General features: G+C 45.5%; 1 protein-coding gene across 9 annotated transcripts in view; it reads right to left on the bottom strand.

Annotated features, from left to right (window-relative positions):
* Window positions 1-3,888: 3,888 nt before the first annotated feature.
* MACF1 (microtubule actin crosslinking factor 1) overlaps window positions 3,889-11,633 on the bottom strand; it is a 302,250-nt gene continuing 294,505 nt past the window's right edge. For 5 of the 9 annotated variants that reach the window (XM_087820322.1, XM_087820323.1, XM_087820328.1 and 2 more), the window contains 4 exons: window positions 9,427-9,638; window positions 8,845-8,955; window positions 6,250-6,379; window positions 3,889-5,520 (listed from right to left, as the gene is read on the bottom strand). In XM_087820322.1, the coding sequence (XP_087676448.1) occupies window positions 5,264-5,520; window positions 6,250-6,379; window positions 8,845-8,955; window positions 9,427-9,638 (710 nt within the window). In that variant the 3' untranslated portion in view covers window positions 3,889-5,263. The remainder of the gene's footprint in view (window positions 5,521-6,249; window positions 6,380-8,844; window positions 8,956-9,426; window positions 9,639-11,633) is intronic. The other 4 variants (XM_087820324.1, XM_087820325.1, XM_087820329.1 and 1 more) reach the window with 1 other exon arrangement.

Below are 11,633 nucleotides of genomic sequence, written 5' to 3'. Positions count from 1 at the left end.
GAGCTCTGAGTTGTAATTGACGTGGTGGGTGGCGGCGCCCAGGAGATTTGTCTGCTGGTGGGTGGTGGGTGGTGGGTGGTGGGTGGTGGGTGGTGGGTGGTGGGTGGTGGGCGGGCCCGCCCAGGGGTCCACAGACCAGCCCTCAGGGGCGTCAGGGCGGCCGGGGCTCCCCTCGCAGCCGCTGGCCACGCCCTCGGGCGGTGCCGGCTCTGTCCGAGGGCTCCAGGGTAGCGGCCGGGTCCGGAGAAAGCGAGAACCTGCGCTCCCGGGGCGCGTCCTCGAGCGCCCTCGCGCGGGCGGCAATCCCGAGTGTCCGTCTGGCCTGCGAGTGACCCCGCAGCTCCGCCTAGGTTCGCTGTGTCGCCCCAGGACCCGCTACAAGGCCTCAGTCCCGTCTGGAAGGGCTCCGTGGGTGCCAGCCAGGCCCGGAGAGTGGGCGTCTTCCTCTGCCACCAGCATCCGGGCCCGAGTTCCCCGGCACCTCAGCTCCTGGCGCCTTCCCAGTGTCCTTTTGGGTGAATTGCTTAGGGCTTCTTCCCCATGCCTGCTCTATCACTACTGCAGGGGCGCCCACCCTCCTGGCTCCCGCGTGCTCCAGGCCCGCCCCGCCCACGATCTACCTATGAGTCCAATCTCCCGGGTGCCGACACCCTCCAGCTCTTGTGCCGGCTACGGACCTTGGTGCTAATGCAGCCTGTGCAGGAGACAGCCCTGCCAAGGAGCTCTGGGACCCTTTGCCTGCACCTGGGAACCCCCTTTGCGCCATCTTAATTGTCAAGGCCCTCAGTGGCTTGCAAAAGGAGACTCCTCAGGAAACGCCAGGATTGACTAGTGTGGACGAAAAAGGGACCACATACTAAAACCTCACAAGGTCAGGGGAGGCCCTCGTGTTGAGCCTTCAAACTCAAGAGACTAAAAGTAATCACATAGGGGGAAAAAATAGTAACCACATAGGATGGTCTGAACATAAAAATCCCTAAAAGCTGGCCACGGCATGTGGTCACATCCTAGCTAGTCCTATAGCTTCCTTGATTTGACAAAGGTCAGTCTTTACCTGAGTGAGCCTGTACATTGTCTTTTTGCAGAACATACCTTTGAAATGTCAGAGTAATTTCCTTTTCCAGACCCCCCAGGTCACACCCACCACACCAGAGCACCGGAGGGCACAACCCCTCAGTTACCTTGTTCCCTAAACACCATCTCTATGTTGTAAATGTTAATTAACTATCCTGTACCCACCATTGTAAAAGAAGTATGTCTGTTTTACTTTTTATCCAATAGCAGAGATTTCCCCTGCTTTGCTTTCTTCTATCCCCTTTAATCTGCCATTAAAGAATTTCACCTAATCCTCTTTGCATCTTTGATTCTAATGTACAAAATAAGCTATAAAACTGCCATTCTCTAGATCATTTCTCAATTTGTTGCGATTTTTGCTTCCAGGCAATTGTCATGTTTGACTCATAAAAATTCTCTGCAGGTTTGGACATTTCTTGCGTCAACACTAGTTCCCTTTTGCACAGCCTGCTTTTCTCTAGGCACTTTCTCACTGCATTTATTCATTTATGGTTAAGGCACTGTGCTGGGGGAAGCAACTCCTAGACTGAGCTTGGCAGGCTGAAAGGAATTGGTTGGGACATGAAAAGTCAGTGGGAGGAAAGTGTTCCAGGTAGAAGAAATAGCTTGCATCAAGGCCATGAGATTGAAGGAAGCGTAACAAAAGCAGGTAACTGGCATGTACAGGTCCCAGACATGGTCTGTGTCACTTCTTTCATGCTCACACATTTAAACCCCCTCTTTTAACAGATGAGGAGACTGAGGCACACAAGTTAAGGGATTTCCCCCTATCACACACACAGCAGTGGAGCTGGGCTGGGGCTGGTGAGCTGCTCATTGGAGCCTGGAGAGCCTGGGGAGCTGGGGGCAAATGGCAAGGCTGAGGGTGAGGCTGGAGGAGTTGGCAAGTCTCTGATCACAAAAGGCCTTGTGGGGAGGCTAGATGAGGGCTCTGGATATCCCACAGTTATGGTCCCCCAATGTGGATTCAAGATTGAACCTCAAAGTAAGTGTATGATGTCCAATAAAACATTTTCCCAAGATCACTTCAAACTTTTACAAATACCAAATCTTAAATCTAAACAATCATTTGCTGGCGCCTTAAACCCATGCCTAGTCTGACTTTTACTCAACAGGTAAATTTCCAGTTAATAGGCCCGGATAAGAATGCTGCAGATTAGCCATTGAAAGTGCCCAGGGTGAAGATAGCTGTGTTCTTTAAACAATGGCCTCACATTCCTCCAGGGGTGGGGAACTGGGGCCGAGGGCCATACACAGCCCACAGAACCATTTGGTCTGGCCTGCCAAGGCAACTGCAGGCGGGACCCCAATTCAATAAACCTAAGAGCTTTTTTCATGGCTAAATTTTAAGTTGGTATTTTTGTATGGCCTGCAGATGCTGCTATAAATATCCAAATGGCCCTTGGCAGAAAAAAGGTTCCCCCACTCGTCAATGGGCTGCTCTGGGTTATGCCCTGAATCAGAGATGAAGCTCCCTGCCCTCAGTGGCCCTCAACCTAACAAGGGTGATATATGAGCAGTCTTTTTCTGAAGGCAGGATGAAGGGTGTGCTCTGAGAGAGAGGATGGCAAGTGCCTGGAAGGGAACTGAGTAGGGAAAGGCTTCTTGGAGAAAGGGGTATGAAACAAGGGCTTTTCCCAGCCACCTGGCAACTCTGACCTTGAGCAAGTTCACCTCTTTCAGGCTCTGTTTCCCATCCATAAGTGGGGCTTCCGATTGTAGGATTGTGATGGGAATTAAATGAGAATGTATATACAGCAGTTAAAACACTGACTGGCATACAGTAAGCACTCAATAAATGAGCTATTGTCATTCAAGGCCACAGGAACTCCCATTCATCCTCTACACCACACCAAGCTTGTATTACTTATTTAGCATTTGTCCCAGAACTGTAATTTTATTTTAACCCCTTTTCTGGAGTCCTTATATTTCCCACATGGTCTTGCACACAGGTGCTTGCTGAATGGAAATATACTTTCTACACATGCCACCATTAGCTGAGTTTTTTCGCCATGACAGAGGGAAAACCTGAGTTACTTGGTAAGAAAACAAGTGCCCATGGTCCAGACTCTGAGAAGATGGAGGTCAAGCTGTTCTCAGCATGCTTCTCAGCATGCTTCTGCCTGGAGGGGGAGGGGGGGCAAATTTGGGTGAAAACACCATCCTACACCAAATCCTGGGATCTTAAGAGTTACTCGATTCCATGGAGAATAGAGTAAGCACTTCCCTCAGAAGCCATCAGGCTGCAGAGCCCTTTTAATCTGGGTATGAGGCCTCAAACAGCTTTGACAAACATGGTCCATTTTACCAAATTCCCGAATCAAAAGAGCAGTATGGCCTAGTGAGTAAACACAGGTGTCTGAGTTTGAACCTCAAGTTCTCTGCTTATTTTCTAGGCCAATTCCTGTTGTTAGAATTAGTATTTGGCTGTTCTAGTTATAAAGCCAATGACGGGCTGGAGGAAATACAACTGCCAGACTTGAACAGAGCCCATATCTGCCATTCATTTATTCTGTGATCTCAGGCAAATCCTTTTCTTATTCCAGTTTCTGCCTACTATGTAAAACAAAGGAGCTAGATTTGATGACCAATTTTGCTCCCACCTCTGGAATTCTATCACTTAATCAGAAATTTCAGTGTACTGTGGGAAAATGGCCCCCTTTTCTCAAACTCCAGGATCCCTGTGATTTCTAATATAGAAATCTTCTTACCTATTGGTATTTGTTTAGTCACTTAAGTGGGGCAGGTTCCTTACAGATTTACATTAATAGTCCGATATCTCTTTGTTGCCTTGTTAAATAAAATTTACGAGGATAAAGTAAACAAGAAAAAAAATCTATTAATAAGCTCCATAATTTATCCATCACAACATTTTTGATTTCAATAATGCATTCAAGTACCTAAAACACAATCATATCCCAGAGTAACATGTTATATATAAGGGAATGGTTGAGAAGAAAATTAGGAAATACAAAATGTTTGTTACTGCAAGCAATTTTAATACAAAAGTGTCTTGTTTTTAAACAGTTCATTGGTAGAGCTTCAGTTTCTGCCTCAATTAAAACCAATTGAGATAATCACACAGCAACATGGTCGGAGCTGAAGAGGAGCAGCAGCTAAAAACAGGAGCCCAGACAGCCCCTCTTCATGGTCACTTGGTCAGTTGACTTTATTACGCACAAAAAAAGACAGGAGCAAACGGGACTTGGTAACAAGTGTGCTGGTGAACTCCTTTAAAGGACGAGCAAGTGTTTGTTTTACATCCACATTTTCCGAATAGGCTCGTGGAATTCATTCCTCAGTTTGTGGGAAGTTGATCGACTGTTTAAATAAATAGCAAAAATGCAGATAAACAAATTCTAAAATTCACAATGCCACCAAGGAATCTCCCCTTGCCGAGGGCCTGGGTCCTGTCCTGGTGAGCACAGGAGTTAGTGGTGGCCGGGCTGGCTAGGAAGTTACAAACCAGGACTCTTAAAAATCCCTATGTTCTGACATTTTCTGAACAGTTACATTCACCCCTGAATTCTAGCAGCTATTTGTCCTTTAAACGCCCAGCACTGAAGCAGTATTCAGAGACAGTATTGCAATGAAGTCCTTTTGCTGTATCATGTGCAAATGTTACCTAGATGAGGTTCCCTCTCATCAGCTAAAATCACACAACATTAAAAACAATGAGAAAAGCAATTAGAAGTGTCCTCCCCTCAGTTCTTGCTAATTGAGGTGTCTGTGATTTACAAAAAAAGAGTTCCTTAAACACTGCAGGATTCTTATTTTTTTAAATATAATTTATCTTGCTGAGACAGCAAGTCAAGTTTATAAAGAAGATGCATTTAGGAATAATCCTAAAAGATAAAGCAGGTTTATAACCCTGCGCCACACAGAAACCCTACTTAGAGGCTTTTGTTTTTTTCTTTTTAATACATATTCGCAACTTGACCTTTTCATTTGTTTTTCTCAAATATTTCATTTCTGGGCCCCATCCGTTACAGGGTTACCAGGAGGCAAATTTTATCTACATAAATATTCACATGAAAATAGTAACTTACAAAAAGAAAAAAAATAAGGCAGCTTCATAACACAATTATTCTTTTACACTTTCAACAATATACCTTCTCCCGTTCAGAATAAATATACACCCAATATATGGAGCAGGATTCAAAGTGGACAGAGGCTTGGGGTGCTAGTGTTATCGCTTGGGACCCGGAGTCCTGGGGGAGGCAGTGGTGGTCTTCTTAGACATGGTTGGGATTTTGGAAGGCTTGCTTAGCCCTCTCCTGGAGTTGCCCTGGCCCCCGGCGGCACTGCTTTCTGAAGTATCTGAACAAGCAGACTGTGTTTCTAAAAGGTCAAAGTCAGAGGCATCGCTTCCTCTCCGGCTGCTGGCTCGGCTCCCAGCTCGACTCCCAGCCCGGCTCCCAGGACGACTGGCTGACTTCTTGGGGTCTGGAATTCAAGAATAAAGCAGCAGCCTTCATAGAGATGTCAGGTTATTTTTCTGAACCTAACACCAACGTGTGACCCTGGGCAAATCAGACCCTTTCTGGGCTCAGTCTACTTATCCACACAGAGATTCTACAACCTTTTTTAACTTTGTGACTCCACTTAAGAAGCTAGCCTCCTGAGGACTAGAAACCAGCTTCTATCAGCAGCACTGTTACCTCCTGTGTCCCCACGGTGGTGCGGGGCTGGGCTGCTAGCTGGGGTAACACATGGGCAGACTGAGAATGAGGGCAAAGTGATGGCAAATATATGGGATCTTTCCCTGACTCTCTCAGCTCACCAGCAGCAATCATAACCATGGGGTGTTGGAAAAAATTACTAGCAAACTGTCCATCCCAACACTGACTGGGCTTCTGAGGAAGCCCTGCTGCAGAAGGTCCTTTCTTCCTTTCACATTCTCTTAAATATGATCATTTCTGAGCAAGAACAGGTGGTCTGGCTTTGACTGTGGAAGGAGTCTGCTCTTAGAAAACAAGTCTGAGCCAGTTGTAGTGACAGAAGAAACAGTAAAGGCCAACAGATCTGCAGGGCTGACTTTCTGGGCCTCATACCTCAGTGCTACTCTCATTATCTGCTCCTTGGGCAGCAAGGAAGCATGGCCAAGGGGATGCTGCTTCCAAATTCCTAGCCTGGCTGCCCCTCCCACCCCCATACCAATGCACAGGTACTTACCTGCCCGGTTAGTTTTGGCACCTGTGGAGGCTGGGGAAGAACTATTGCTAGTATCACCAGCAAGGGATGTTCGACTAGAATGAAAAGTTGGTGTTGGCCGTTTCAACTTGCTGCCCGATGAAGAAATAACCTTAAAAAATAAAAAGGTTATATTTACTTGGTGAAATCTTTGCTAGAAATTCAATTTCAAAACTTAAAAGGCTTCCTTAAGTCTAATAGATTGAAAAGCAAATTAAAAGTCCAGGAAAACAAAGACTTATTTGGGAAGTGTTCTAGGTCATGTATTTTGATGATCCCCAAAATAAAGTTTCACGTTCCAAATTAAAATTTCAAAATGCTTCCAATATCTTTATCTTACTGACAAATTTCCACTGAAAATGGGGAAAAAATATCCACCAACAGTAAAAGTACAATACTTATAAGGAACAGAAATACGGTGAATAAGTAAAAGAAAAAAATCCAAACAATCCCAAGTATCAAAGTTTTGGGGTTAGAAATGTGAAATATGAGTTCTAGCCCCAAATGTTTAATATGGAGATCTGAATACTACTACTATAATCTCTATCACTAGGAAGGTGCAGCAACTTCAGTCAAGTTAAGATCTTCCAGTTTTTTTCCTCATTGGTAAAATGCAATAAAATTACTTGACTTGTGGATCAAATGAAGGATGCGGAGAAGTACATAGGGTGGAGCTGTGATGTCTGGGACAAGGCACTGAACGAGAAGCCCAAAGACCAGGCTTGGGTCTAGGCTGAGGCTTCACTGGTTCCTCAGGACATCAGGGCTGGTCTGGCTTCTGACTTCATGTCCACTGCACCCACTTGCTCTCGCTCATTCCATTGCAGCCACACTGGCCTCCCTGCTGCTCCTCTCACAGCCCAGGGGTTTCCTGTCATCTGTCCTTCCTGCATTAAAGCTCCAACTCAGTAAAAGCAGGGACTTTGTTTTGCTCACTATCTCACCCTCAGGACCTAGAACAGTGTCTGGCATAGAAGATGGCTCAATAAAAAACTGCCAAATGAATAAATCATGGGCAGAGGCACCTCTTAAACTGGAAAAAGAGCTGGGTAGATGTACATTATTATTACTGCTACTGGCAGGAGCTACATTTCCTATTTGAGTGTTGTTTTTTAAAGATAGTAGCAGACTTAGTTTGGAGAAAGAGTATTTAAAATCTGTTTTAACCATCATTTCGTGCCAGAGCATACTATTCTAATTTTTCTTTGAAATCAATTGGGTGAATTGTTTTCCAGGACCTTTAAGATGGTTACACCAACAGGAGAGTAAAGCAACCATTTCATTGTGATTCTTGTATTTTTTTTAATTTATAAAGAAGCAGCAGAAGCGAGAGAGTGATTAACATTCAAGCACAACACTCCTGGCCCACACAGGAGGAAGAGCGCCAGTTTCGGAAGCTATCGTTGTGAAGACCAAGCCCCAGAGACCCCAGGCTGGGAGTCACATCAGGTATGGCCTGGCTGCAGAACACCAATAGGCAAGAAAAGATGAAACCTCAAAATGAAACAGAACAAAAGGTAAAACCTTAAGACAAAACAAAAAGGTTGGTCTATCAGAATCCTATGAGAATTTGTACTACATAATTAAAACATTAAGAATTTTGGAACTTTTAAAACTTCCACGAAACTGGAGCCATTGAGGAAGAAGAGAAGCAAGACAAGCAGGTCGAGCCTTGGGTTTTAGTGGCAGGAGGCCCCAGATCACGTTCTACACCAGCCTGGAGTGGGACGCAGCCCGAGGCAGCAGCCCATCACAAGCAGCTTCTTGTACTTCCCGGTTTCTCTGGCTACAGCGTTAGTCACATGATTGAAGGCAGTGCTATCTTTTGAGGCACAAGAACCCAAAGTGTTCCCGGAGAAGCTAGAATGCAATTGTCCCATCGGACAAGCTGCTAGTCTGTTGTTTCTGAAACATCGCTCTTTCAAAAGTGCCTGAGCACTTTAGTGACTACACATGAACTTGCTTAGTTGTTCACATGTATTCAAATCAAGGCTACAGAAACCCAAGTGTCTGGGCCAGGAAATCCAGAAGCTAAACTCAGCCTCAGAGCATCATTTACTGATACCGTGCTTGGCTGAGGTGGGCAGCACCACACCTCAAACCAGCACAGTGATGCCAACCATCCTGAGGATGTGGCTCAGGGCGGGGGAGCCAGCCACTCTTCTGTTCTCAGCAAAGATAAGAAACTGTTGAACATGCACCGTAGGTGAATTTCAAGTGTTCATAACTGGTCTGTGAATCTGACAATTGGAGACTCCAAGAGGCCTGATTATAAAAGATACCAATAAACAAATCACCAGGAATGACCAATGTTTATCACCCTGAAAAGTATCATTCTAAAGACTGTTAGAAAGTTGTTACTAATCCAGTTTTAGGCATCTCTTACTTATCTCCAATTTTCGTGACTCTGAGTTAGAAACACCTGGAAAACACTCCACTAGATGAATCAGCTGTGAGAGCAAGCACCACAAAAGAGGAAGGGAGCATGGACTCGTGTCCAGAGTGGCTGGTCCAGCTTTTGGCATTTGCGAGGGCCTCATCTTGACTGTGTCCTTAGTCGGTGAAGCCATACTCTACCTCGGGGCTGGGCAGCTGGAGGTCAGGATAATGGCTGTCCCTGACTGGGGTGCCAGCTTTACTGTTTACCAACCAGGGTTTGTCATAACAGCGAGAGAACTGAAGTGGCGTCTGCGAAATGGAAATCCAAAGGGAAGGACGGGAAATATTGAAAATGGAACAGAAAAGGAGCAAATTGGGAACATAAAAAAATAAACAGAAGACACTGAATTTTAAAGAAACAGAAAACAAAATAAAAGGCACATCAGTCTGATGGGATGAGAGGGACCAGGCAGAAAGGCAATAGCATTCTTCATATAAACCTGACTTAACAACAAACAGCTGTTAGCTCCAGCTGCACACAGTGCCTGGCTTTTCAAAATTAGTAACTCTGGATGAACTCAACTTCACACTGGGGACATGTGGAGAAAAGCACTCCTGATTTAATGAGCCGAGTACATAGTTTAGTAAATGTCCTCTTGCTGTCATCTTGAAAGTCTTCACATTCTCCTCCTCACTGGAGCCTTTCAGAGGCTGCGCTAGACAATGAACATCTGCAAAGATGGGGACGGGGAAGGTGCCACAATGGTGGTCAGTACGTACCTTGGTACCACTGGCTGGGGTGGCTGGAGAAGATGGCATGGATGTACAGCTGTGGTTGCTCTGACTCGCACTCGAGCTGGAGCGGGTAGGAGAAGCTGCTCGGGAAGATGGTTTGGACCTTCGACCCCGAGATCGGAAAGGGGTCATTCCCTGGGACGCTCCCTCAGGTAGGATGAATTTCTCTCTAAGTTCGATGTTAGTTCTACCTCGTGCTAAAAGGGAATAGACACACGCACACATAATGTCAGTTAACCTTAAAAAATCTCTCTCTGATGGTCATACAGCTGCCTGACCCTATGATAAGTTATATAAGTTACAGGTTTAGTATGTTTGAATTCTTCTAAAATAGAGATAAATCCATGTGCTATCAGCCTTGTCATGATTCTTACCCACAGTAGATTCTTAACTAATAAGCCCCTTGGTTTGCTATAAAAAAGACATATTTGCATATTAAGTGCCATTGCATTCTGTGGTCACAAGCGTGCCTGGCCACTGTTCCCTGAGGTAATCTCACTGGCTGGCCGAGGAAGAGCAGATGCAGCAGTTCAGGCCTCTAAGTTAAAATCAAACACTCTTTTCTCTCTCAAAGGACATGTGTACTTTTTGCTCAGCTTTTGCAAGATACATGGTAACAAAATAGTGGAGAAAAACAGATAGTTGAAATCGACACTGTCCAGACTGTTCTATTTTAATTCAGCCGATAACAATCCTAAAGAAAGGGGTCCAGGAACTTGGGACAGTAAAAAGATGAGAACAGAATCATTAAGAAGCAAACATGTGGGAGGAGACAGAGAGAGATCAAACAATGCACAAAACCTGCCAGCGAGGAACTGTTAAGTAAAAATCTGGAAGTGGTAAGAAGCTGAATGTCGCCTGCAAATGGGAGAAGAGTGTCAGGTGGGAAGAGTTTGGAAATAGCACCAAAGGCTGACAGGTGCTGTCCTGTGGCTTTGAGCTTTAAGACCAGAACTTAAAATTGGATTTAGTCAGAAGATACCATGTATGGCCAACACAAATGTTGAATGTGAAAGATACTAATTCAAAAGAAATAATTCCTCTGGAATATGCTCTTAGACTATTTCTCATAAACTGTTTGCTTTGTAGAATGCACTACATAGATCTCAACAAACGGGACTGCTGGTGAAGTGAAGCCAGGGGAAAGGGAATTATAAACAAAGTATTTGTGGCTCCTTTCAATATTAGATTTTTTACTGTGGCTAGAAACTACAAGTTCAGAAGATTACAGGTACTAGTGCCCACTCAACTGAGCTCCAAAACTTTAGACCAATGTATACACTCCAACATGCAATATGAGTATATTCAATTTACTTCACTCTGGCCAATGCTCTCTGTATGAGAGAGGGGGAGGCAATGAGAACACACACATATAAGCGTGCAAGTAAATCTCTGCCAATACGACAGGTAAAAACAGCTCTGCTGCTGAAATGTGCACGTGGGGGGATCACTAACTGCTCCCCTCCCTTGGCTCCCAGGACCCCGCTCTCACTTCTTCCTTCCCCTCCCCCCCCTCCCCTTCCTCCACACCGCGTCCCTGGGGTTCTGTCTGCAGCCCTGTTCTTCCTCTTAGACTTTCATCCCGGCCATGAGCGCGTCCTCTAGAGACTTCAGTGCCATGACAGGTCATGTCTGACCCCCAAACACATCCCAGCACAGGCTCTACTCCTGGAAGTTATTAGTTATATCCAGTTGCTGATTAGACATGATCAAAGCCAGAGACCTGGAGCGGGTGAGGTCCCTCCCTCCCTCGTGATGGCAGTTGGTCTACTGACTGCACCTCTAAGGCTTCGTAAATCCCACGCCTTCCCACGCCCCCTGCACTGCGTGGTTCACACAGCATCTCCTCCCCGACGGCCGTGACAGGCTTCCAACTGCCTCCTTGGCTCTCACCTTATTTCCCGCCCCTCCCTCACTCCTCATTCCCTGGACTGTATTTCTCAATAAAAATCTGATATCCGTGGCCTTTCACTGCTAACAGCAGAATTTAGCCAACTGAGATTTTTGAGATGTTTCCTACAAAAAGTTTAATAAATGCTGTATGTGACATTGCCCCCACCCCCCGCCCCAACACAATCAGCATTTTGTAAACTCTGTAAAGTCCTGCAGTGAAGAAATATGCACTTGACCATGATTTTTTGTTGCTGAAGATCACATTCTGGGGACTAGACCATGCTGTCTTAAAGGGTAAG

Source organism: Miniopterus natalensis, chromosome 9 (assembly GCF_054644295.1).
Source record: "Miniopterus natalensis isolate mMinNat1 chromosome 9, mMinNat1.hap1, whole genome shotgun sequence".
Taxonomy (NCBI): Eukaryota; Metazoa; Chordata; class Mammalia; order Chiroptera; family Miniopteridae; genus Miniopterus; species Miniopterus natalensis.
Note: the sequence above shows the minus strand (reverse complement) of the source record. Positions and strands in the feature narration are given on the sequence as shown.